The 26,472-nt window shown below is 59.1% G+C and overlaps 1 protein-coding gene across 5 annotated transcripts in view; it reads left to right on the forward strand.

Moving 5' to 3' along the window:
- The window catches only part of SLX9 (SLX9 ribosome biogenesis factor), a 35,247-nt gene extending 14,050 nt beyond the window's left edge, over positions 1–21,197 (forward strand). For 3 of the 5 annotated variants that reach the window (XM_026492181.4, XM_026492404.4, XM_026492329.4), the window contains 4 exons: positions 5,843–5,911; positions 13,121–13,271; positions 18,155–18,223; positions 19,812–21,197. In XM_026492181.4, coding sequence (XP_026347966.2) covers positions 5,843–5,911; positions 13,121–13,271; positions 18,155–18,223; positions 19,812–19,935 — 413 coding nt within the window. In that variant the 3' untranslated portion in view covers positions 19,936–21,197. Of the gene's footprint in view, positions 1–5,842; positions 5,912–13,120; positions 13,272–14,483; positions 15,304–18,154; positions 18,224–19,811 lie in introns of those variants that run through there. The other 2 variants (XM_026492260.4, XM_044386460.3) reach the window with 2 other exon arrangements.
- The last annotated feature ends 5,275 nt before the right edge of the window (positions 21,198–26,472 follow it).

The raw sequence follows: 26,472 nt of genomic DNA on the forward strand, positions 1-26,472 counted from the left end.
GCCACGTTCCTCTGTAAGCAGCCCATTTCTGTGTCTTTCCTATTCCTGTATTTCTTATAATCAATCCTATTGCTTGAGAAGAGCTTTTTACATAGGAAGGAAGCAGCCTGTTTTGTTATCTGCAGGTATATCTATCAGTAATGCCTTTTGAGTTTGTTCGCATAACTTTTTCACTATAGTTCTTAACTTGTATGTAGTTGAATTGATGTTTTCTTTGTGTTTTGTGACTCATTTGTGTGTTTTTTGTAGTTGTAGTACTTTCCTGGTTTTGTTGTTTATCTATTTCATGCATTGGGACCTTATTTTGATGCACAGAGGGACGGGAAGGATTCCTGCTTTGTTCCCCCAATGTGTCTTTGGTAGCATGTACTGAGAAGTCGAGGTTGAGCGACAGTGTCCTGGGATGCCTTGTCACGCCAGCCTGCTCCTGAAGCTGCTTCGAGACCTGCAGCTTCCGCCTCCTGTTACCTGTGCTGGTTTTTGCACATATTTGTTGATGGAAGGAGAATAGGTTCTTGATGTCATTTATGGAAAAGCTAATTATGTATTGATTCTTCTTCCAGTTCCGTTAGGACGTACGTCCTGTGATCACGTGTAAGGCGTCACCCCTGTCCTGTTGTTGGCATGCCCTGCCCGGGCAGCAGACTGCATCGGAGGCCGGCCGCCGGGGCACAGGTGCAGTGCTGGGCAGGCTGCGGCGGGCCTCCCGCTGAGCTTTATTTACTCCAGTCTGGAACCTCGTGAACACGTGCCGCAGCGGCATTCCCCGTACACAGACGAGAAGACTGTTGTGTCTCCCGCTGAAGATCGAGAGCTCGCTGTCTTGCTGTAGGAAGCTGCGTCTTCCCGTCAGCTTTTCTTGTCAGGGCAGCCTCTGCCCGACTTTGTGCCCGTCCTTTCTCCCCGGGATGCCCAGGGCAGCTTGGGTCTGTAGCTGAGGTCACCGCCCTCGGGCTGTGGAGGTGCCTCAGGCGGGCTGGAGGGTGGGGCCCGGAAGGAGGGTGGGACATGGGCACAGCAGGGGGTGGGAAGCCACCCTTCCTCCTGTGCTCAGTGTGGTCAGTGGGTTGGTTGTTCTAAGTGTGGTTTTTAGATTCTGGAGAATTTTTCTGATCCTTACGGTGAGAATCCATGGCTCGCTGGGTCACGTGGACACCCAGGCTTGGCCAGGCCTAGCCTAGACTTGGCATTCCTGGCACCTGCCCTGAGTTCGGGTTGGGCACTCGGGTTGGGACGGGTCGTTTTTGAGTGCTCAGCTGCTGTCACTTTGTCGCTTGTCAGAAATGCTGGACACCTCTTGTTCCCTTCCGCCAGGGCGGCGGGGCTATCCTGTTGACCCGGGGTTCTGGAGGTAAGGGCACACCCAGGACAGGGGCCTGGGAGGGACTAGGACCCAGGCTTGTATGCGGTACTTGTCAACCTCCTGCTTGGGGCCAGAGAGGCCAACGTCACCCCACCCGCCCGGTTTTCTGAGGCTGGTGTTTCTGCTGTTGTGGGTCACGCAGAGCTATACCGAGGTGGTGACGGGAGACTCGGTGTGCTTCCCTTGTTGTGAGTGTCAGAACGGGGACAGCCCATGCTGACCCTGCGTGTGGGTCTGTTGGCCTTGGTGCGCGAGGTGCCCGTGGCGCTGTCTTCGCGGGTTCTGGGCAGGTTCTGCCTCCGTGTCTCCATGTGTGCCGTGGCACAGCTGCCTGCACGGCACCAGGAGGGACAGGGCCTGTGGGACCAGCACCCTCTGACCCCTGTGACCACAGGAGGGAAGCCTGCAAGGTGGGGTGGGAATAACTGAGTTGCAGCAGAATTCGGGGGGCACTCTGGGGCTGCATCTAAAGTGGGGGTTCCCGGGGAGGGCACGAACTAGTGCCCCTGCGGCTGGCCCCTGTGATAGAGGCCCCGTTGACATGCTGCTGCAGAGAAACCACAGTTGGCCAGTGCTGTGGGGATTCCGTCCACCCGGGACAGGTGTCCTCGCTTGGGCTCATGAGGATGGTCTGTCCGGGGCTGAGTCTAGGGGGTCCCGAGTGGGGCCGTGGTAGGGGCTTGGCACTAGGACTGGACAGGCCACCTCCGTGTCCCCCTGAGCATCTCCTGACCCATCTCAGCCCATTCTCATGGGGTGTGTCCACACGAGGGCCCTGGCGCCAGTGCTGTGGGTGGGTCCCCTTTCACAGGTGCTGGCTCAGGATACCTGGGGTACTCTGGTGAGCAGGCACCAGCCCAGCAAGGGGCCTGGGGGCCGAGGTCACGAAAGGGTGCATCGGAGGTGTGCTGTCGACGGCCGGGGTTGGAGTGGATGCGGCTGGAGGTGCTCGAGGGTTCTTTGTGGTCTTCCCTCTCTCGCATGTGCGTGAAAATCTCTGCTAGAAAGGCTGCCGTGGAGCCCTCCCCTGCCAGGATCTGTGTTTCTCTTTCTACAGCGCTGAGAGATGGCCTCCGGGGCTGCTCCTGTTCTGGGTCTGACCCCGTGCAGGGACAGCAGGGGGCACCTGGGCAGCTGCCTTGCCTCGCTCAGCCTCAGGCTCTGGCTGCCTGACCATCCTGACACCCCCATATACCTTTCTCTGAAGCCCCTGCTTACATGGCTTGTCCGGAGGGTCTGGCCACCTGGCCCACTGGCCACCACGCCCCTCCTGCCGTCTTATCTGTCTCATTCGAGGCTGTAGCCTCAGTGCAGAGCAAGGGCTTTGCCTAGTCCTTGGGGGTTTGGGCTTTTGGAACCCTCCAGATGCCCTGGGGGCACCCAGCAGGGACAGACACTGAGGTGAGCAGGGCTTGTGGTGCCCATGCTCGTTCCTGCCACTCATGCCTGGCGTGGGCAGCGTCTGTTTGCCGCCTGCCACCTGCGGGGCTGGTGCTTCTGGGCAGCTTCTGGGGGACCTCACTCTCCAGGTGCTCGGCTGTCTCAAATGCAGCCCCTTCTGTCCACCCTGTCGCACCCTCTCCCATTCTGAGCAGCTGAGGGTGACTAGAAAGTCACACAACACTTCTGCTCTCTGGGGGCAGAGGAGGAGGTCAGGGCCGTAAGGAGGAAAGTAGGTCAGCTCCAATGTGTCTGGAAGTTTCAACCCAAGGCCACAGCGTGCAGGGTCTTACTCTTGGAGAAGGGATTAAATCCTCCTGGGAGTCCCAGGTTACAGGGTTTTATGCACATTCCTTGGGTGAAGAGTCTAGTTTAACAGGCACACCTCCTTTCTCTTGATGGAACTTGTGTCCGCTCTGTGTGTAGACATCATGGATGTGCTGTGCGAGCCGGGAAGATCGGCGTGAAATAGAAACTGGGAGATGAGCTGTCTCGGAGCCTGTGCTCTGGGTGGGGTATGCCCTGGGCTTAGGCCGCTTTATCTCTGGGGAAACCAGCTAAGGCCAAGGAAGTGGAGCCAGCCTGGAGACCGCTCTGTTTTCAGAGCAAACTGGAGGCAGAGACACCGTCTGCAGCGTCCGGCGTCTCCTGGCCCAGCGCCCTCCCAGCCTGCGCTCCCACATGCCACAGCCCTGACGTGGGGCAGACAGCACTCAGACCACTCCGTCTTTGTGCTCCCAGAGCTGGCAGCGACGCTTTGCTCCCTGCCCCCAGGTCAGGCAGGGGACACCTGTGTGTTTCGCCTGTGGCAGCTCTCAGGATGTGAGGTAGCCCCTCTTCTCCCCGGCTGGAAGAATTCCAAAGGTGTGACGCTCTCTCAGGGTTTGTGTCCTAAGTTTATAGATCATGCCCAAGTTACCCTGCTGTCTGTCCCGCCCGTTCACCCTTGAATCCAGAGGCTGGAGAGGCTCAGTGATGGTGAGAGATCTCTCCTTTCGTGGGTGTCCCGCTGCTCAGGTGTCATTCCGGCCCCGTCCTGACGTCCTGCCCTTGCACAAGGAAGGGCCTGGACGGGGGGAGGCCCAGTGCGGTCTGATGCGCCAGCAGGCCCTGCCTGAGCGTCCTTGGGGCTGTAGATGGCTTCTGCTGACGCAGGATGACGCGCTTTTCCAGCTGGGAGTTGGTGTGTGGTCAGCGACGTCGGGTTTAGTGCTACCAGTCTGTGTGCCTGCTGGGCGCTGGGCCTCCTCTGTCCTGCCCCCGTTGCATCCGCCTGCCGAGGAGAGGAGCCCCGTGTCCCACAGCCAGGGCCCTGTGCGATTTCTTTTTTTTTTTTTTTTTTTAAAGATTTTATTTATTTATTCAACAGAGATAGAGACAGCCAGCGAGAGAGGGAACGCAAACAGGAGGAGTGGGAGAGGAAGAAGCAGGCTCATAGCGGAGGAGCCTGATGTGGGGCTCGATCCCAGAACGCCGGGATCACGCCCTGAGCCGAAGGCAGACGCTTAACCGCTGTGCCACCCAGGCGCCCCCTGTGCGATTTCTGAGCACTCCCAGATGCTCCACCTATGCCCACATAGTTCGGGCTTTACTTCAGGGCTTGGGTCTCCATTTCCCTTCCAGGGCGGCTGGTGGAGTTCCGGAGGGCCCGGCCCAAGGCCGCCGTGCATGGAGGCCCGCTAGGCTCAGCTCTCACGCTCCTTTCCAGTCGGGTCCCTAGCCGTTCCCGTGACCTGAGGGGGTTCCGGCCCCCTCTGACGTGGGACTAGTTTGTAGGGTCACTGACAGAAAGGTGCCCGGTGCGCCTAAAGGTCAGCAGGTTTCTTCAGGTGGTTCGTGAATGAGTGTTACGGCTGTGCCCCTTTCCTTCGTGGGTGATGGGCGACGCCGTGTCGGTGCCTGGTAACTCTGCAGTCTGCACGGGGACTGGGCGGGCAGGGCCGCCTGGCCTGCTGCGTGGCCGATGGCGGAAGCACGGGGCTTTGCCTTATTCCTGAGAAGATGGATGTGGGGCGTTAGCTCGGGCGGCCGGAACAGACCCCACGCCTGTATCCCTCACGGTCTGGAGGCTGGGCATCTGCGGTCAGGATGCTGGCAGGCTTGGTTCCTCCTGAGGCCTCTTCCTGGGTATGTAGACGGCCGTCGTCCCCACGTCCTCACGTCGTCGTCCCCGTGCACGTCTGTGTTCTGATCCCTTAGGAGGACACCAGTCATGTGGCCACCCTGGTGACCTCATTAGAGACCATGTCTTCAAACACAGTTGCGTTCTGAGGGCTGGTGGTTAGGACTCGAGCATGTGCATTTGGGGGACACAGTGTAGTCCCTAAAGTGGGGGGTGAGGGCATACCACGGGGGTGAGGGCAGGCTTATGAGGGAGGGGAGGCCACCCACCCCTGAGCTGGAGGGAGCAGGGAGGTTGGTGGGAGGGTCAGCTGGTGGCCTGCGTGCTGATGACGGAGGTGTTCTGGGGACAGAGGAGAGGGCGTGTTTTGCACTCTTTGCCCTGACCATGGGATGGCGAGGTCAGGGACACGTTGGGGACAGGTTCCCATGCTGGCAGGCGAGGGCGGACGGCTGGCCCCCCACAGAAGGCACCGTGTGATGAGAAGTGGGTTTTTCTTACTGCCTTGGTAGAATCGGTGACAAGATCTGGGACCATCTCTTGCTTCGACTGGACTCACCTGAGACTCTTGGCTTTGGGTGGCGCCTGTGCAGAGAAACTGCAAACAGGTGGGGACCGTGAGCCTCAGTACAGGGCGCCAGGTCCCGGGCTCGGGGGCATGGACCTTTCCCCTTGGTGCCGCCAGGCTTCTACCCAGCCGGAGAGCGTGAGCTTCCTCGTGAGTCGTGTGGGATCTCTGGGCTGCCTGGTCACGCCGCAGCCTGTCCTGGAGGTCATCCTGGGTCACAGTGTCCCCGGGCAGCCCCACAGGAAGTGCTCAGGGATCCCGTCTGACACTAGGCCACTGTGCACAGTTCCTGGCTCCTCCCGGTGGGCACGGAGCACCCCGCTCACCCCCATGTGTTCTCTGTCCTCAGGTGCAGAGGCCAGGGCTGTTCTCCCCAAGAAGGAGAAGCTGAAGCTGCGGCGGGAGCGGTGGCTGCAGAGTAAGTTCACGCCCCCGTCCCCGTGGGTCCCGTCCTCCACGCCCCCATCCCCCGCGGCCCTGTCCCCGCGGCCCCTGCCTCCCCCACAGTTGGTGGATGGCCTGGGGCAGCGCCCTCTTCCTCCCCAAGCGCCTCGCTCTGGGCTCCTCGTGTGCAGGTGACAGTGCTGTCACGAGGGTTCTCCAGCAGAACCGTCTGGGATGCACGGGGTGTGGCGGGGCCCCGCTCCTTCTTTCCGAGGCCCTGTCTGGGGGGGCTTCGTCCAGGGCTTCCTAAGGGCGCCTCACCGCACCCGGTGCCTCGCTCCCTGGAGTTAGTTTTCATCATGCTGAGTACGCACGGGTGGCTTTCTGAGGATTTTCCTGTGAGCCCTGCTTTGCAATATTTTTCTTACTGTTCTCATTTTAGTGTGATTCTGCTCCCTTTTATTTTTATTTATTTATTTATAGTATTTTTTGGTTCTCTTGACTTTTTAAAATGAATTTGTAACGCCCTTTATGTTCTCTATGGTTAAAATTATTTTTTTTATTTTGTTTTAAACAAGGTTTTAAAGAAAGTGTACATTTTTAATTTTCTAGAGAAAATTGTCAACTTCTTCCACAATTTTTTCTTTTTTTTTTTTTTTTTGAAATTTATGAATTTTTTTTTTTTTTTTTTTTAAGATTTTATTTATTTATTTGACAGAGATAGAGACAGCCAGCGAGAGAGGGAACACAAGCAGGGGGAGTGGGAGAGGAAGAAGCAGGCTCATAGCGGAAGAGCCTGATGTGGGGCTCGATCCCATAACGCCGGGATCACGCCCTGAGCCGAAGGCAGATGCTTAACCGCTGTGCCACCCAGGCGCCCCTCCACAATTTTTTCTGTTTTGAACCTTTTTGGGTGTTTCTTACGAAGTGACTCATCGTGTGGTTTCTTTCCCACAGTCCCCGCGTGGGGTTGTGCGGCATGCTGTCTGTAAGCTAGACGTAGAGAAGCAGACAGACTGGCCGCTGGGGCCCTGTGCGTCCCTGCGCTACCGTGTGCCATGGTACTTAAAACTCCCTCCGTGCTGGTTGGTCTTTTGTGGTCTCTCCTTGAGCCCTGCGTGGCCACTCCTGTTTTCCCACGAAAGCATCTACTCTGATCGGATCTCCACCCTCATTGGCTCCTAGCCTCTCATCATTGATACCGTTTGTCCTTTATTTGCGTCCCTTTCTTGAATTTCTCATTATTTTGTCTCTTCCATTCCAAGAATTAAGCCTTGTATTTACTTGTCAATTCTACTTTCCTGTGCCCTAAATTACTAGTTTCTGTTTTTCTAATACCCTGTTCTTGCTTTCTTTAGGTTTGAGTTACTTGGCTCATTGTTTTTACGGTTTTGGTTGGGACTGGAGGGCTGTGTGAGCTGCACCGCCCCTCGGGCTTCATCTCGTCTTGTATCATGGGAAGTTTCATACGGAGAAGCAGGGAGAACGTGACAGTGAACAGCCTGATTCCCACATCGAGATTTGACGTGGACACTGTTCTTGACCACATCTGTTCCTCTGTCCATTCCCGTCTGTCTGCCACCCTGTGTTCTGTCCACACTCTGCCGAGCGAGCGGCAGGCATCCAGACACTTTCATCCCAGTGAGCGCGCTACAGTCCAGCATCTGCTGACGGTTTCATTTTTATTTTGAGTAAAACCGGCCTATGATGAAGTGCCAGTCTGAGTGCATTCAGGGATTTGTGACCAGAGTCCCTGTGAGAGACGGGGCCGCACCAGCACTGAGAAGCCCCCTGCGCTTCCCGCTGGGCCCCACTCTCCATGACCCTGGACGTGACCACTGTCTCATCCTTTCAGAGTCACAGATTTTATTGCTGTCGACGTTCTAGAAGTGGAACCCTGTAGGACGCATTCGCTTTGTGTCTGGGTCTCTGCTTCACATGATGTTCCGGAGAGTCCGCTCTGCTGTGGCTCCGGGCCTTCTCTCCCTGAGAAGGATTTATCTGGAGATACTGTTTGCTGCCCCCTGTCTTATTGATGGACACCTGGTCTGTTTTTCCCTTTTTAGCTACTGTGAGAAAGTCTGCTGTGAACATTCAGGTCTTTTTGTGGAGTGTGTTGTCATTTCTCTTGGAGGAATAGTTGGGAATGGAACGCTGGGTCATAGGGCAGGTGTATGTTTAGTTTTATAAGCAAGTGCCAGACGTGTCTCTAGAGTGGTCGTGCGTTCCCACTGCCACCAGCCACAGCTCTGCAGGGTGTCGGCAGCTCCTCGTGGCCTCCGCTCTCAGCCACCCCCGAGCACTGCGTGTGCGCCCCAGCCGGGTGTGCTTTCGTGGGGCCCCATGCCCTCTGCTACTCACACTGCGGGAAGGGTTCTGACGTCCTGGAGGCCAGCCCTGCGTCAAGGGCTTGCTTGCAGATTTTCCTCCAGACCATGACTTGCCTGTTCATTTTCTTAACAGTTTGTTTTTGATGAACAGGAGTTAACTTTGAGGCATCTGATTTATCTTTTTTTTAATACGGTTATTTTGTGTACGTGTGTGTTGTTGAGGAAACACTGTGCAACCCGAAGTCCTCGAGATGCTGTTCGGCTATTCTGAGAACTCTGCGGGTAGGTTGGTTAGGGTTCTGACGCTAAGGTGTGTTTGGCAGCCTGCGGTCCTGAGGCTCTTTCTGCCTCAGCGTGGGTGTTCGGTCCCTGGCACTGTTTGTTAACGGACTCTTCTTTCCTCGTGTGATTGTTTCCGTGTCTCTGTGAGACGTCGCACGGCCTCCAGAGCGTGGCTGTGTTGGGGCGTCTTCTGTTGGCTGACGCAGCTTGTGCCTTCACAAGTACGGGGCAGCGTGGGGAGGTCGTGGGTCACATAGCGGACGCCCTCCCCCTCGGTTCTTCTGTGTGATGCCCAGGGCCTTGGCGTTTCCATGTAGATCTTACCGTGGGCACGCGGACTTCTTAAAACCCGCTCCACCAGCAGCGCCTTGGTGGACTTAGGACCGCAGTTGCCTTGAGTGGGTGGATCAGTTTGGGAAAACTGCCGTGTTAACAATATTGAATCTTCAAGTCCACGAATGTGCTATATTCCTCCATTTATGTGGATTTTCTTTAACTTCTGTGGTCGGTGTTGTATAGTTTTCAGAGGAGAGGTCTTACACAGGTCTTGCTTTGTTAAGCTTATTACTAGTAGTTTCAGAGTTGTTGGAGTTGTTATAAATGGGATTCTCGAACGCTGCATTTTCTTTTTTTTTTTAAACAAAGTGCAGAACAGTGTTTCGACTTTTTTTTTTTTTTTTAAGATTTTATTTACTTATTCAACAGAGATAGAGACAGCCAGCGAGAGAGGGAACACAAGCAGGGGGAGTGGGAGAGGAAGAAGCAGGCTCACAGCGGAGGAGCCCGATGTGGGGCTCGATCCCATAACGCCGGGATCACGCCCTGAGCCGAAGGCAGATGCTTAACTGCTGTGCCACCCAGGCGCCCCAAACACTGCGTTTTCTAGTGTTCTTTCTAGTGCTCTAGTATGTAAAAGATGGGTTTTTTAGGCACATCCTTAGACGGTGCTAAAATCACGTATTCTGATAGTTATTCTGTAGCTTCCTGACAACGTTCTACATAAAAAATCATGCCACCTAAAATGGATACAGTTTCATCTTCCTCTCCAAACCTCACGTTTTCATGTCTTCTCATCGTACGGCAGGGGCTGGAGCCTCTGTTGGGCGGTGATGGAAGACGGGTGTGAACTGTTCCCAGTCCGCGGCTGGGAATTGGGGGCCAGGGGTTGGGACCCAGCCGCACTGGTGCACGGGGAAGGTGCCGTCATATGCTCTCTGCTTCAGGCCCGGTTTCTAAGGAGCTTCCCTTAGGCTTCTCATCCATGGGCACATGTGGGCAGGGAGGTAAGGAGAGTGACAGGGGCACATGCCTTGCCTCCTCCTCCTGGATTGTGTCAGCAGGATGTGGACTGGCCTTCAGGGAGCCCAGCCCTTAAGAGTCTCCCACGGTCAGCATCCCTGTAGCCAATGAGTTGGTTTTTGGAGGTTCAATTAGGATATGGAATGCTTTCTTGATTACACCTCAAGCTAGTTTTCAACTAAGCCATTTAGAATGACAGAGTGTCATCCTTGGGAACCTTCCAGAGCCAGCGGAGGGGGAGTGGTAGAGGCAGGAGGAGCCCCCTGCCCCCAAATGCTCAGAATGCACTGCCCTAGACCATACAGTTGGTAGAATGGACCTTCCCTTGCCCCCGCTTGCTTACAAGTGGGCTGGCTATGAGATTCTCCCCCGGGGAGTAACATCGGTGTGTGGTCTGTCTCGTTCCAGCACCCCAGGAAGGGTTTACCTGGAGAGAAGTCAATGAAGGGGGCGATTTCCAGCCCAGGTACAAAGATTGGCAAGGAGGCCCCCTACCTCTACCTGGCCTGGGGGGTAGAAGGGAGGATTCATTGCCAGAAGAAGGCGTAGCAGGGTCCGGGTGTCAGAGGGCACTCCAGGCGGGCATCTCCCTCGCCCTGCACCCCTGTCTCTGGCTAGAAGGCATGGGAACGGCTCTGGGACAGAAAGGGGAGACTGGGAGGGGCCCGGGGTGATGTCAGTGTGGTTGTCCTCTGCGGAGCGTGGCCGGCCCCGAGCCCTGAAGCCCAGTGGCACAGAACTACATCCCCCCTTTTTTTTAAAGATTTTATTTATTTATTTATTTGACAGACAGCCAGCGAGAGAGGGAACACAAGCAGGGGGAGTGGGAGAGGAAGAAGCAGGCTCCCAGCAGAGGAGCCTGATAAGGGGCTCGATCCCAGAACGTCGGGATCACGCCCTGAGCCGAAGGCAGACGCTTAACGACTGCGCCAGCTGGGTGCCCCAGAACTACACCCCTTTAAATTCACTGTTCGCACCCCCCCCCCCAAGCCCCCAGGCTGGAATGAAGGGCACCCAGATCTGAGGACGCGTTATTGTTTCAGTCCCACGTAAAGAAGTTATAAACCTGTTCAGGTGAGACGACAGAGCTGAAGACCCGTTGCCCAGCGAGCTGCGGATGGGAGCAGGCGCTGGCGGCCTGGGCGGTATCAGACCTGCAGACCTTTCTCCATCCTCTTGGGGTGGAGCTTTAGAAGCGCCTGGTGTGCGTGCACGCCTGTGTTTTGTGGCTTTTGACTCTTACTTGTTATATTCGTGGTGTTTACTTCTTAGTTTTTAGGGTGGGCGGGAGGGACCCACCTGTCCCCAGAAGGATTGCCAGTGTGTCGGAGCCTGCCCTTCGCACCTGCCCCGGGACGCTGCCCTGCTGGGATTTCTGTCACTTCCTGGTGTGCTTCAGCGTCCAGTAGGCCCACTTCCTTGTTCTCTTTAAACGTGTTCTGACTACTTTGTACATTTAGTCTTTTTTTCAAAGTAAGACTTGTAATTAGCTTCACAGGTTCGGTTGAAAATCCTGTTGAAGTTGGAGGCTGTGTGAGCTTTGTGGGTTCTCACAGTCGCCAGCCCAGCACCGCCCACCCTCCTTGGGCATGGAGCTGGCCACAAGGGATTGGTGTGGGGTCTTGTGATGTTTTGCTAGAGAACGTGCTGTTCCTGGTGGATAATCTCTTGTCACATTAAGGAATCGGTCTCCATTCACAGCCGTATTGTCATTTTATGGTGAGCGGATAGTGAATTCTATCATGTTCCATTTGGCACTTCTTGCGGCAATGGTGGATGGCCTTTGTGTTTAAACAGACCCCCGTGGGGCATCTGGCAGATGTCTGCGTGTGAACTGGCCTTGCGTGCCTCAGTCACACTCCAGCTAGGTGCCCGTGTTAGTAATTTCGAGCACTTCCAGCATGGATTTGCGGACATCGGGAGGCTGCGTGCGTCTGTCCCCCGGGAGCCTGGGCATGTGCTTTGCTGCCCTTGGTCCCGCTGCTGGTCTGTCGGCCATGGAAGGGGCAGTGGGCTCAGAGCACCCGCTCTGGCCTTTGCCTCCCTCCCAGGATGCGCAGCTCTCGGGGAAGAGGCACCTGGTTTGAGGAGATGCTCAGTAAATTGTTTATCTTCTTCCCGGCAGAGGGAAGGGACTGACTGAATTGTCCCCTTGTAAGTCCTAACAGTCCGGAGCCTTGAGGGGTTGCTCCGTGCACGAGGAGCTGACTGACGAGTGGAGCCGTCCTTGTCCCCTTGAGCTCCACTCCTCGGGGTGAGGGGGCAGCCTCACTCCCCAGGGGCCCTCTGGGACTCTCTTAGGGGCCATGGTTGGGGGCAGTGTGGGTGTCCCTGACTTTGGGCCAGGTAAGGTGGGCTTTCAGAGCTTGCCCTGGGCAGCCGAGGGCTTTGGGGTGGGCGGCCGTGGCCCAGCACTACAGGCTTGTCGAGCGGCTCTTGCTTCTGGAAGCCTTCCTTGGTGCTTCTCTCTGCTAGGTGAATAGTTGCAGTTTCTGGAAATTCCTCTCTTGAGAAAGCCTGTTGGTCACCGCGTACGACTCTCCCTTCATGTGTGCTTCCCGGGGCTCCGTGTGGACCCGGCCCCTCCATACCCGTCGCTGGGCTGTCGAGTCTGTCCTCAGTGTGGGGTTCCCCTCCTGGTCTGCCCTGTGCCTGGTGGTCACGGCCCTTCTGAGGGGTGACGGGCGGCTGCAGCATTCCGAAGGACCCGGTCCCGTACCTGGCACGTGCTGGCTGCTGACGCTCCTCTGGCTGTGAGTCCTCTGGCTGTGTGCTAGGAAGGCGGCTTTCGCGGCCTTTCGAGCTGTGCTGCTGTGTGTGGCTGGCTGTCTCTAGCAGGGTCAGACGGGGCTCAGGTGTGGTCTTCCCACAGCTGCTGTCCTGTCCCAGCTTTTCAGGGAGAGACCTGGCACAGAGCGAATGAACAAACCCGAGGGCGCCGCGCCCGCGCGTCTTTCACGTGCAACAGGCCCTGGGCCTCCCCGCTGTCCCCCTGGGTAAGAGCTGTACTCAAACCGCCGAGCGGGCCTTGCCCACCAGCCACGTTGGAAATACCACATTTGAGTACGTATTTTATTAGCGGTTGTGAAGTAAAAACATTTCTAAGTGAAAGTCGAATCCCCAGGCTTCAGGGCGCCTGGGTGGCTCAGAGAGAGCCTCAGCACCTGCAGCTCCTTCTCGGCATTCCGAGGTGAGGCTGCCGGCCTGCCTCCCAGGTTCCCGGGGCGAACATAGGTGCCACCTGCCGGCCCTGCTCAGGAAGGAACCTGGTCGCTCGTGTGCTCGTCCCTTGCTCTCTGCTCCTCTCACCAACCCGTTGTCCCCCCCCTCAGAAATCGAAGCCATAAAGCTGGCCGAGCAGAAGCGCAAGGCGGAGCGGAGACGGAGGGCCACGGTGGTGGTGGGGGACCTGCAGCCCCTGAGAGACGCCCTCCCTGAGCTGCTGGAGCTGGAGGCCGGCAGTCGGCAGCCACGTACCAGAGGGTGAGTGTCCGTCTGTGGCTGCCTTGGGACTGCGAGGCCAGGACAGGGCCGGCTCTTCCAGAGTGGCAGCCACTGACCTGTGTCGGGACCCCTGAGAAGAACCAGCAGGGGAGGGGCAGGGAGAGGCAAAGGCCACAGAGGTGCCTGACCTCCTTGTTGATGCAGAAACCCTTGCTTCGTGAGCAGAGCCTCGAGGTAGGCAGGTGGTCTGGTGAGTCCCTCATGTGGGGCTGGAGCCCTGGGGCCTCTGCAGGCGAATGGCCCGGCCAGCATGTTGATGAGGGGGCACCTGTCAGCCTTCTCCGGTGTGGGCCTTGGTGCAGCTTAGCTGGGAGGGCTGCGATGTGGTGGGTCCTCCTAGCCGCCGGGCTTCGCTCCCCAGGGGCACAGCCCGCCATCATACCGCTGCCTTTAGCACCCTCTTCCAGAAGCACATTCTTGGAGTGCTGCTTGCCTCCTGGGGCATGTGTGCTCTAGAAAAGCCAGTCCCTCTGCTGTCCCTCCCTGTCCCCCTTCATCGGCTTGGGGGTGGGGGGTGTCCGACGACGTGCTCCAGGCCACTTGGCCGCAGAGCCGGAAGATCGCAGGCCAGCTCCCGGGATGGAAGCACCCAGAACCTTTTGGTCTGGACAAGGAGTCGAGGAGTGGCCTTCACAGTTGAGATTGGTAATCGAGCCAGAGCCTGAGATGCAAATTCTCCCTCTGATTCTTGATAAAAAATGTGACCCCGGTCAAGTGTCCTTCCCCTGCTTTCAGTTTTCTCATCTGAAAAATGTGCTCGGGGCTCCCAGAGGGGGGAATTGCTACGTAAACACCCGGTCGGCAGCCCGAGGAGGAATGTGTGTGGCCTCGGGTGGCCTGGGCTGCCAAGCTGGGCTGTAGCTGAGGTTACTTCCGGCTCTCTGGGTGCGGGAAGGTCCCCAGCTCGTCTCCTAGCTGAGCCTCCTGTTGGACAGGGGTCACTGTCCCTCCCTAAGTGTGTCTTGGCACTGGCAAGCTGTTTGTTTGAATAAATGTTATTTTAGAACAGTTTTAGATTTACAGAAAAATGATGGGAGGATACTAAGAGTTCCCACGTCCCTCACACCCAGCTCCCCGTCAGGAGCAGCTTACGTGGTGCGTTGTATTGATACGTAAATACTAGTGATTGAATAAAGCCCAGAGGTTATTCCGATTTCCTTGGTTTCCCCTAATGTCCCTCTTCTGTCCCAGGATCCCATCCAGGACGCCATGTGACATTGATCATGTCCCTTTACATCTCCTCTTGGCTGTGACAGTTTCTCTGATGACCTGACCATTTGGAGGAGGACCGGTCAGGCATTTGGGGGGATGCCCCTCGTTGGGATAGCATGATGGTTTCTCATGAGTGGACTGGGGTCAGGGGTTGCTGGGGGGAGGACCACAGAGGGAAGTGCCCGTGCATCCCGTCCGGCCCAGGTGCCTGCCGTCAACACGACCTGTCACTGCTCACATTGGCCGTGGTCACCTGGAGGTGGGTCTGCCGGGTGTCCCCACCCCAGGTGGCTCCTTCCCTTTCCCGCACTGTCCCCTGGGGAAGGGAGTTGCCACGCACAGCCCACCTAAGGAGTGGGGAGGTGCGCTCTGCTCCCCGAGGACGGCGCAGCTGTGCAGACGTTGTGGGATTCTCCTTCGGAGGAGGAGATCAATACCGTTTCTGTATCAGTGCATGAGTGAATCACTTACGGATGTCAGTATGGACTCACGGTACCTATCTTATAGTGTGGGCTATAGTCCAACACGACTCCACTCTGTTGCTGGGACCGGTCCAGCTCCGGCCACCGGGAGCCCCTGCAGCTGGCTCCTGTGTCCCTCTGACATGCCCATCAAGGTGGGGGCTGTGCTTTGGTTTTGAGCCCCTCCTTCCTTGGCCCACTGTGGGCACGTCCTGCCCGGCCCCAGACTCAGCGTTTGTGCAGGGAGCCCTGGTCCGTCTTGCTGCCAGAGTGAGGAACTCTGTGTGTGCGTGCACCCCAGTGTGTTCTGCAAAGTTTCCAGAACGGTTTACAAGTCCATCCTTGCTTTTTTTTTTTTTTTTTTAAGATTTTATTTTTAAGCAATCTCCACACCCACTGTGGGGCTCAAACCCGCAACCCCGAGAGTCACATGTTCCACTGACTGAGCCACCCAGGTGCCTCAAGACCATCTTCCCTTCTAACACCAGCTCCGAGTCTGGGGGTCCCCGAGACCACCCTTAGTTTCAGTAGTTCCCTAGGACTCAGAGCTGACCAGGCTAGAGGGTACGGGCTTAAGTCAGCCAAGGGAGAGGCCTGTGGGGCAGGGACCAGGAGGGTTCCAGATGCAGAGCTTCCAGCCGTCCTGTCCCCTTGGGGTGGGATGAGGTTACTGTCCGTGTACACGTCTACAACATACAGGGGATGTTGCCAACCAGCGGTGCTCCCTGAGCTTGGTGTCCCTTCCCCCAGGCGGCCGGTAAGCTTTGCCTTTGGTCTCTTTACTTGCCCCATTTCACAGGGTGGGGTCCCCATGCTGTCAGCCCTTCAGCCCTGAGAGCTAGCCCAGCCTCCGGTGCCATCACAGGAGGGGTTTGGTTCCCTTGCTGACCTCCGCCGGGGCAGCGTCCTTGGAGCTAGGGAGAAGGCTCTGCGCTGGAGGGGACGCACCAGTGGCTGACTCTTGAAAGCACACGGATGGCTCAGGTGGCCCTTCTGATCCGAGTGTGTTGTCCCCCCTCCTCTAGGTGTGTCCTGAGGTTGGGGTGGGTCAGGGTGTGGTGTGGGGATGGCTCTGTGGCCCTGGACACCCAGACCTGAGTGCATGGGGCCCCGGTCACCTACTGGGACTCCCTGATCAAGGCCCTGGCCCGCTACAGGCTCGTCCCACATCCATGATGTGGCCTCACGGGGCGGTGGCCGTGTGGAGCCTGGGGCTCTGAGCCGTCAGAGCTCGCCTCCCGCGCTGTGTCCCGCGCCATCTGGGTGGGCGGCACACGGCACAGGGCGCACGTGGACAGTGATGCCGCTCCTCGGTGGAAGATGAGGCTGTCTAGGAAGTCGGTCCTCCGGGGGAAAGCGCATCAGGCAAAGGTCACCTTGTCATGATGAGCTGGGGTGGGGAGCTTTGTGCCGCTGAGCCACCAGGCCAGCCACCAGTTGGACCCTGTGTGGTCCCAGTGGCCTTGGGCACGTCTCGAGGCTGTTGCCACAGATCAAGTGGCCCTGGGTGGCAGCCAGGGTAGGGGTGCTTCCTGCTGCCTCAGCCCTCCTGGATTGTACAGGCCAGCAGTTGCTGCCGGAGAGCTGGCTGGGAGTAGCACCGTAGGAGCCACTGGGCCGCCCCCGGGTGGACTTCGGGGCGTCACCTGCCGGGGCTGTGGACTCGGACAGGAGTCTGCATTGTTTGGGGTTTCTTAGACCCACTTGGTTTCCCAGGCCCCTGGGGGTGGGACACGCCCTGCGGGCTCACTCACATCAGCAGGTGAGTGGCAGGGTTGGGCTCCACTGCCTGCAGGAGAGCGAGAAGCTGGGAGTTCCTGGGTGCACCTGTGCGCTCACGGTCTTGTACTGCAGGCGTGGCTAACGCAAGTTTGCCAGGAAGCATTTGCCTGTTTGACAGGGAAGCTGAGGCTTCGGGGGTGCAGTGGTTTTCCCAAGGTTCATCCCAGGTCAGCCCGTGTCCAGAGCCATTCCCTCCAGTGCTGGTGGGCTGGGGTCATCTCCGCAGATACTCGAGCAGCAAGCAGGCTGTGTGTCTGAGCTGCACATCGTTCTTGGCGGGAGTTCGCAGCCCACCGTTGGCCCTGGTGCGTCTGCAGCCGGAACCACGCTCTGATGCCGTGAGCGAGTCTCTGCCCTTCCAGGGGCTCTTCATCCGAGAGACTTCAAGCTGAAGCCTGCACCTGTCTGGACGGAGGTGACAGGACTGGGGTTGGCTCTGTTCACCCCGTCGGCCTGCCTTTGTCCACAGGACAGAAGCCTCCCCCAGGAGCTGCTTACCAGGTCCTAGCCACGCTCTGAGGCTCCACCATGCAAGGGGGGCTCAAGCCACTAGAGACTGCACCTGGCCCTGGGCACCGAGGGGACTCCCAGATGCGTCTACACGGACACTGCTATCAGAGCTGGAGGGCCGTGCGTGGCTTCAGTGGATTTTACCTTTTTATTTTTATTTTTTTATCTTTTTTTTTTTTTTACGAGAAGGGGAAGAGGGAATCTCCAGCAGAGTCCCTGCCAAGTGCGAAGCCTGAGCCGGGCTCGATCTCACGACCCTGAGATCATGACCTGAGCTCAAGTCAAGAGTCGGATGCTTAACTGAGCCAGCCAGGCGCCCCGATTTTACCTTTTTATAGATGGGGGTGCAGGGGTGTTGTGGGGGGTCGGATCCAAGGCCTGGGCTCCCCGATCTCCCGGCAGTGTCTGGGACGCCAGCCGCTCCTGCGAGGGGCCTGTGCCGGCGTGGACACAGGGCGGGTCAGCAGTGAGGGGAGCAGGGCCGTGGCGGCCTGGGGCTGAGGGTGACTCGGGGAAGGCTGGCTGCAGGCAGGGCGTCCGCGACGGCCCTGGGGACGCATGTGGCTCTGAGTGGCCAAGGGCCGTCTCTGCAGGCCGCGTGGGCGCCAGAGTCAGTGCGAGTGGGTGTGGGGACAGTGCGCCGGTGCCGTCTCAGACTCCCGAGACAGGTCGTTCATTCATATTTTAACAGAAACCATGAATAAAGGATGAGGTCTGTTGGTCTGGAGGCTAAATTTAGGTGTTGGCCTGGGGCTCTGGTTTTCTTGCCCTTCCTGCTGTGGGCTGCGTAGACATGTGCGCCTCCGGTGCTGGCTGCTGTGGGGTCCACGTGCTCCCGGAGTCCCGGGTGAGGAGGGGTCCGGGGGAGCCTGTGCCGACTTGCCTCTCTGTCCGCAGCAGCGTGAGCAGCCGGCCCCGGCCCTCCGAGTTGAGCCGCATGAGCGCCGCGCAGAGGCTCCAGCTGCTGTGAGTAGTGCCTGTTGCCAGAATGAGGCTCCGATGCTCCCACCTCTTCCTCCCATCTCGCCCCCCGTACTGTCCGGCCTCTGGCCAAGTGCCCCCAGCCCTGGTCCACTTGGGCCCTGCAGGCAGCTTGGTCAGTGGCTCCTCTCATGGGCCTGATGCAGCCTGTTTGTAGCGGGGCCGGGAGTCCCTTGCCCCGGGGAACAAGGAGAGCAGAAGCTGCCAGAACAGGAGATGCCGGCTCTGAGGGCATCACCCTTGGAGCCCAGAGCCGCCGCCATCCCAGGCGTCTTGGGTGTGGACACCCGGCTCAGACTGTCAGTCCAGGGGTTCGGACTCCTGCCAACAGCCAAGAAAGCCAGGCACCTCGAGGTTTGGCCTTGCCCTCCATCCTGCACGCCAGGGGCAGCGCCGGCCCGGCTCCACCCGCTGCCCCTGGGCCAGGACCGGCCCTGCTGCAGCACCTCCCCCAGTGCGGTGCCACTGAGGCCCTGCCTACACGTTTCTGGAACCGCCCTCCCGGGCTTTTCATGCACAGGTGTCCTCTCTTGTGGGTACCTCACCGAAGCACCTGCAAATGTCTAGCTGGCCCCTGTGCTGCCTTTTTTTTTTTTTTTTTTTTTAAAGATTTTATTTGAGAGGGGGGCGGGTCAGTGGCCTCCCCACTGAGCAGGGAGGCTGACATGGGGCTCGATCAAAGGACCCTGGGATCGTGACCTGAGCCGAAGGCAGATGCTTCACCGAAGGAGCCCCCAGGCGCCCCGCCCCTGTGCTTCTGAAAGGCAGCATGACTGCTGGCTCCACCTGGGGGCCCCTGGGTTTAGAGACCCACGCGGAGAGAGTGGCGGCCACCACTGTGGACTCCAGGGGCTCAGGACCTCCCCTGGGAGGAAGCCCTCCAGCTCCGATCAGAGGCAGCCGCTGCCCTCTCTGTCGCCGGGCGCCCCTTTGTGGGAAGGGCTGGTCCTGGGCCCACGGGGCTGCGGTGCTCCACCGCTGTGTTACTGCAGCCTCGGCTTTGGCAGCACTGGAGGGACGGCGCCTCTTACGTAAGGCCACGTGTCTGCAGGCCACATGTCTGCCTCCCCACGTGTGTCAGCTTCTTCCTGCTTTGAATAGCAGCTCTTCATCAGGTGGGGGATGGGGGTGCCCGGAGCCCGCTTCTTGGGGAGGGCAGAGGTGCCGGTCCCCAAACCCACGGGTGCGTACGGTGGCTCCAAAGCCTGTGTGTGATCATGAGGAGGCCCCAGGGCGGCCAGTCCCTTCCTGCCCAAAGCGCCTGTTAGCTCTCAGATCCCCATCCTCAGTCCCCCTTGGGCCTGACCCGGCAAGGCCGCTCCTGAGCCCCCTCGCTGCCCTGCTGCCTTCCTCCCCTCCCCTCCTAATACTGCCCCTGCCCCCGCCCACCTCCCCATGGTGACCCTTAGGCCGCAGGTGCTTTGCCCTGTGTAATCCCTGGCCTGCCCCCTGCAATGCCTAGCCTGCCTTGCGGTGCCCAGGGGTGGGATGGCCGGGCTGGGGTGGTGCTGATACTTGTTCCAGAATGAGGGGCGTGGAGTGTGCTGACCTGCTCTGATCTCATGTCTTTCAGTGAGGAAGAAAGGGCTCGGTTTCGGGAGCTGCTGGCCAGTCCAACCTACAGGGCCAGCCCCCTCCTGGCCATCGGGCAGCAGCTGGCCCAGCAGATGCAGCTGGACGGCGGCAGTGAGCTCTGAACCGGCCTGGAGGCATGCCATGAGCTCCGGGGACCCGCCCCGTGCCGTCCTTGCCCCGAGTGGCAAGAAAGCCCACTGTGAGAATGAATGAAGACACCATCTCAGGCGTTGGGATGGGGGCAGTTCTGTAACCCCCTCGGCCCTGGGCTTCCTTCCAGACTGCTCTTGGCTTCTCCAGGCGGGCCGCCCAGCAGGCTGCCCATGTCCCTTGGCATGACCCACCACCCAGCAGGCCGTGAGGATGCCCAGCTGCCCCGTAGCCCTGAGGTGCTGTCACGGTGGGTTCTGTGGGAACTTGCTGCCCTCCTGGATCCCGGGGGCTCCTGTCTGCCCCTCCTGGTTCCCGGGGGCTCCTGGCTGCCCCTCCTGGTTGTGGTCCCTGTGCTCCTCCCCTGGCTCCAAGCCCTGGTTGCTCCCCGCCTGCTCTTGTGATTGAGGTGAGCCAGGCCACCGTTGTCTAGCACCCCGGAGACTGGGAGCAGGCCTGGGGCTGCCCTGGCGCCACACGGCTGACCCGGGAGCAAGATGGCTGTTTTCTGTTAGAAGCCCAGGGTTTGGAGGCCAGAGTGCAGGAACAGACTTCAACCCTCACTTTGAGGCCAGCTCTAAGGCCTGGGCTTGTCCGGGGAGTGGGAGTTGGGAGTGGATACTGCGTGGGTCCTCACCGCCCGTGTCCTGCAGGGTTGTTGGTGGTGAACGTGTGGCCCAGAGGCCTGGGCACCCACGGCAGTAGCTGTGGGCCCAGTGAGCGCCTGTCCCAGGCTGTGGTATGTGGGTGGCTCTAGCCCTGGGCTGCTGCATCAGTGGGTCCCAGCCAGCACTCTGGGCTTTGTGGTCGAATCGGCGTGAGCGCCAGATACCTTCCCAACCTCTGGTGCCATGGCTGGCGTGCTTGCGACGCTCGGACACCGGAGCAGTGTCTCCCAAGGCTCTCCGGGCATGGGTGGCTGAAGGGAATCCGAGCCTGTGCCCTGCCCCATTGGGCATCCTGGGCCCCTTCTCTGCACAAGAGCACACAGTGTGGACGCCTCCCAGGAATGGGACACAGAAAGGGGCAGGTGTGACCACGGAGGCTGCAGGTGGGAGGTCAGCACGGCCGTCTAGCCAGGACTGCCAGCCCCTAAGTGACAGTGTGCTCTCGTCGTCAGCACAGAAACCAGTTCTCCCTAAGTGAGCTGAGCTGTTTACAAAGGGGTATTTGTGACAAACTCGGTTTTGCAATAAACAAGTGCTGGGAAAAATGGAGTTCCAGCCTCCTGGAACGTGGTGCGGACGCCTAGATGTTTCTCCATACGCTTTCCGAACGGCCGAGTTCGGGGACAGTGAATGTGAGGCTGCTACATGTTATCTGAAGGGAATACCACTTCCTGGCCTCCGGCAGCTCCAAGGAGACCCCGGCTGGGCGTGCTCGGCTCCCCTTGTGCCCCAGCTGCCCGGGAGCGCGAGTGCTGTGGGCGAGGAAGGGGCTGCCCGGAGGGCGGCGGGCGCCTCTTGAGCAGGTGAGGCATGTGCGCCGCCCCAACCACTGACCTCAGAACTCACCCCGTGAGAACCACCAGGGAAGCCTCGAACATGTGGGGACCTCACCCCCCGAGCCAAGTGCCGGACCCCGGTGACAGCTGTTGCAGGAGAGGCCGTCCCCTGGGTGTCCCCTGGGTGTGGCCGGACGCCTGCTGCAGAGCGGGAAGGGAAGCAGTGTGCATGTGTGTGGTTTCTCTCTGTGTGCCGTGGGCGTGGCTGACATGGTGGCAGGTTTAAGTGTTGAAGTGGAACCGTTCGTGGGATCTGTGCCTCTTAAACCTTGTGCACTCCTGCTTTGCAGGGGTGTGTGAGTCTGTGTCTCTCTGGCACCTGCCCGCAGGCTCACCCCCAGCCAGAAATCTTCAAGACCACCTTTTAAAGCACCCCAGCGATCCACCTGGACCCTCCCTCCCCAGAACACCCCCCTGTCCTCCTCTTCCCTTCTGGAGCCCCTGCTTGCCACGTATGCTGTGTCCCATTCTTTTGGTGGACGTGTGGATCGGTTCTCAGCTGCTGTATCTGTGTGACAGACGTCCCCCAAACATGCAGCCTCATGTTTGCACCCCAGGTCTGGGCCAGGCCTGACTCTTGCCTGAGGCACCCCGTGAATTTGTGTCTTGGGTAACAGATGACCAGACGGGGTGACTTCAGGCACCGGGAATGCATTCTCTCTTGGAGTCTGGTCCACGCTGGCAGGGCCGTGCCGCCTCTGAAGGCCCCACGCGGGGGCAGTTCTGTTTGACAGCAGCTCTGGTGTCCCTTGGCTGGTGGCTGCATTGCTCCTGTCCCTCCCTCTGCCCCGCCCTCCTGCAGGTCACCCTCCCCATAACCGATTCCACTGCAAAGATTCCATTTCCAGATACGGCTGCATTCTGAGGTTGCAGGTAGACGTGAATCTTTGGAGATACACTGGATCTGGGGGGAGGTCAGGGCAGTGGGATTCTCAGACGCTCCCAGGCGAACCGAAGATGCGAAGATGCGCCTCCCCAGAAGATGCGCCTCCCCAGTCGACAGCCTCTCGCCGGGTGGGGCGGGGGAGGGGGGAGTAGGAGGTGAACTCGCCTACGGGGCCGAGCGCTGGGCTTTGGGAGGCTCGTGGGCTGGGACGTTGACAAGGGAGAAGGACTGGCAGGTGTGGGACAGCCATGGACAGCAGAGTACTGCGCTGGGGCTTTGGGCCGTGGGCTGGGGTCCCCTTGTGACAAGGGCCTCCTGGTGCCCCCACCCCTTCCTGCACTCCCCCAGACCTTGGCACCTCAGCCCTTCTCTCTGGCACATCTGCCCTTGTCCTGCCCGGTGTTAACCTTACAACTCGCTTGCTTTCCCAGGGACGGAGACACTTGAGGGCAGGGTTTGCTTTGTGCTGCTGGGGTCAGCAGCCCCACATAGTAGCGAGTCAGTGAGTGATCCAGAGGCAGGAAACAGTGGCCTGTGGGGGCCCAGGTGACCAAGCCCAGGGTCCAGGCAGGGCGGCCTCATGTCTGCACACTGTCCAGCGGGGAGAGGGTTCCTTGGGGTGCTCAGAGTGTCTGGAGGGGAGGAAGGAGTCAGTGGGAGCGCACGGCCCTCGGGGTCCACTCCTGTTCTGGGTGTGCCTGCAAGCAGCAGGCCTCGGCTGGGCTGCCTTGCGTTTGGTTATTCTCTCAGGTGTCTGGGTTGTTGGACTGATGATGGCTGTACCCCGACTGCACGTGGCTTTGTCAAGAGGGGCCTGGGTCCGGAGCCCGACGCAGCCCCGCAGCCTTTGCGTGCCAGCCTTCCGTGGCCTCAGGCTCCCTTGCTGCTTCAGAGCCTTTGTCTCGGGCAAAGATGGGCATCAGTGCTGGGTGGCCTCAGCTGGGTGGTGAGTCAGGCCCGGGCAGATGTGCTTGTCAAGATCCCGTGTTGCTTGGAAGTTAGGCGTGCAAACTGCTTCTGGAATATTCGTTGTGCAGCGATAACACCCATGACAGCCGCTTGGGCTGGCTGCGTTGTGCTGAGATGTTGGGGCTTAGCCTCTGCATGGCCCAGCGGGTTCTTGGCCGCCACCCATGAGCTGGGTTCCAGGGTGCTGCTATCAGCGCATGTGTCCAGGATATCGGGAGAGCCAGCCGGCTCCTGGAGATAGCAAGACGCCAGCCTTCCGGGTCTTTCTCTGATGTCGCGTTCCCGAGCCAGCTAGTCGCCTGCTTCTGGACCTGAGACCCTCGGCCTGCGTGGACAATCTTCTTACTTTGAAGTCAAACAGACTCAGTAAACTGCATTTTCTTCTAAAGGTGTTAAAATAACATGGGTTAAAGTGATAACCACAGACGTGTTCCTGATGTTGGCTTGTGTTTCTTAAGGCTTTGTTAAGATTGGGAAATGTTGTTTTTCAGATTCCGGGGAGAAAATCAGTGATTACTTGTATCTTTGAATTAAGACGTTTTCTGGTGCCACAGAGGCTGCCGGGCCGAGCAGTCTGCGGGGCCTCCTGCCGGGCTGAAGCCTTTTCCCCTCCTGATCTGGTAGCTGTTGGCAGAAGAGGGGTCCCTGGGGGCTGGGCCTGCTGGGGGAAACCCAAGAGCCTGGAGAGGGGGGTGCCCCCTGGGCTGGGGCTGGAGCTGGGGTATCAGGTGCTTTTCCTGCCGAGGCTGAGGTCCTCAGGAATGCAGAGCTTTCAGCTACCCCCAGGACTCCCACTCATGCCCTTGACTTTCGCCCTCTGCTCGGGTTCAGGTCAGTGCCTGGCGGGCCACACAGCACAGGGTTCAGGCGGCCTTCTCCCTGCCTGGTGCCCTGGGTCCTTGTGCGGCAATAATTATTCCCAGCTCCAGTCTCCTAAGTTGGGAGCACATTCTAATTACATCACGATGTGTAATTAGAGAATCGGTTCTGGTCAGCCCTGGGCTCTGGGCGCTGTGTGAACAGTCTTCCCTCTGCCTCCTGCAGGTGCACGTCCCCCACCCAACAGGCTGATGTGCTCCCTCCTCCAGCCTGCCGCCTGGCAGGGTGCGCCCCCCACTCTCATTCCCAGCCAGCCTTTCTGCCCCAGTCTGTAGCTGACCCTCGTGCCACACCCGGCACACACCAAGGAAGCTCAGTCTGGTGGGGGCAGGCACAGCTGTCTGCTGCTGTAAGCTCAGTGGGGTCCCTGGGCCCCACTAGGAGGTCTCTAGGGGAGGGCACAGTGGCAAGTGTGAGTGAGGATGTCAGCTCCTGCCAGCTGAACTCCCGTCCCAAACACCAGTGGTGGAGGCCCTGGGATGGGTGGGTGAGGGGCACACGGGAGGCTGGCTTGGGACTGACCCAGCGTTCCTGCAGAGCAGGCTGGGGATGCCATCTAGTGGGGGACCTGAGAGGAGAGGGGGTGTGTTGGTCATCTGCTAGTTCCTGCTATACTGCTTGTAACTGAAAACCCAAGCTTGAAATGGGGTGGGTTGTCCCTCCCAGAATGAGAGCCTGGACTTAAGGTGCCGTCAGCAGCTGTGTCTTATTCCCCCTGTTGCTAAAGCAGCTGCTAGCTCCCCAGCCATCACATCCACATTCCAGGCAGGAAAAGGGGGAGGGCCGAGGGTGGACAATGGTTTCCGTTGGCAGTAGGGCAGGGCAAGGCCTGGGCTTCCTCAGCAGAGCCGTCCATTCGGCCACGGCCCCCAGCGAGCCGGGTGGGTGTTGGTGTATCTCAGCATCGCATGTGCAGCACGTCCTCTCGCCAGGTCCTCGTGCTGCTGTTCCTGCTGCCAGGGGTCTGAGCTGCCCTCTGACCTGGGGCCAAAGGGGCAGCAGGGTGGTGGTGGCAGCAGGATGGTCAGGAAGGTTTCCCTGGACATCTGACTCCTCGGGCCCTGGGCCCAGGTCAGATGTCCAAAAGCAGGACAAGAGGGTGCTCCCTGAGAAGAAGGTGGCCAGCGGTCCTGCTCTGGCTCAGCCCTACACACATCCCTCTGGCCCTGCAGATGGGTGTGAGGGGTGGAGGGAGGAGCCCCCTAGAGCCAGCAGGAGGGCAGAGGCAGGGCTGTGGGGTACTCTGCAGGAAGGGAGGGGGAGGGACCAGAGCTGCATCCAAGTAAAGTTTGGGGTCCTGTACTGGGTTTGGGGGCAGCCAGGAGCTGGGCCTTTAATGGGGCCGTAGTGGGCCGTGCTCGCATGCTGCCTCTGCTTGCGTCTTGTCTGAGGAGGAGACCTGTCGAGGCAGCAGTGCGACCTTCCTGGTGTGTGAAGAGACCCAGTGGCCCTGAAATCCGAGGCTTCAGCCCCAGCCTTACCTAGAGGAGGGCTAGGGCGCCTCCAGGGGAGGGGGGCTGGGGCCCCTGCTGGGCTCAGATCTGGCCCCTGCCCACAGCGCCTGGGCTTCAGGCAGGGGTTGTCCAGATGGATGCAGGGTCCAGGCCCCTAGTCTTTAAACACGTGCACGTATTGTGTACGTCTCAAACGGAGTAGGACAGTGCCCCGTGTGTATGTGGATAAGTGTGTGCATGCACATGGGGTACATGCGTGTGGACAAGCGTGGGTGTATACGTGTGGATAAATGCACATTCTGGGGAAGGCCTACTGGAATCCCTATCAAGCTGTCCACCGGCTTGGTGGCCCCCCTCGTGCTCAGACGGATTATGAAAGGAAGAGTCTTCCTTCTGTGTGAATGCCTTGGGAAGGGGAGGGGTGTGCGGGGAGGGGATACCCAGGAGAGGGATGTGTTTGGGAGGGTTTGGGTGTCTTGAGGTTCCTCTAGAATTTGCTGCAGGCTGCCCTCTGTCCTCAGAGACTCAGCCTCCCCACCACGCCCCTAGACCCATGAGGCCAGACTCTTCTAAGTGCCCTAACCTGGGCAGGGCACCGTGCCTGGCTCCTGCACACTTGGGACCCTCGCCTTACCTGGCCCAAGGCCCCCGGCTGCTGTGGGGGGATAGGTCTGGGATAACACATGAGGGCGGGAGCAGTCAGGCAGCCTGCTGCAGCCCCAGATCATTGTCAGTGCCGCAGGGAGTGGCCGGTCCGCTGTCCCCCTCTCTCAACGCCCCTGTCCCTTCTCTCGGAGCTGCCTGGGGCCAGGAGGTG

The sequence above is a fragment of the Ursus arctos genome, unplaced genomic scaffold (genome assembly GCF_023065955.2).
Source record: "Ursus arctos isolate Adak ecotype North America unplaced genomic scaffold, UrsArc2.0 scaffold_4, whole genome shotgun sequence".
NCBI classification, from domain to species: domain Eukaryota; kingdom Metazoa; phylum Chordata; class Mammalia; order Carnivora; family Ursidae; genus Ursus; species Ursus arctos.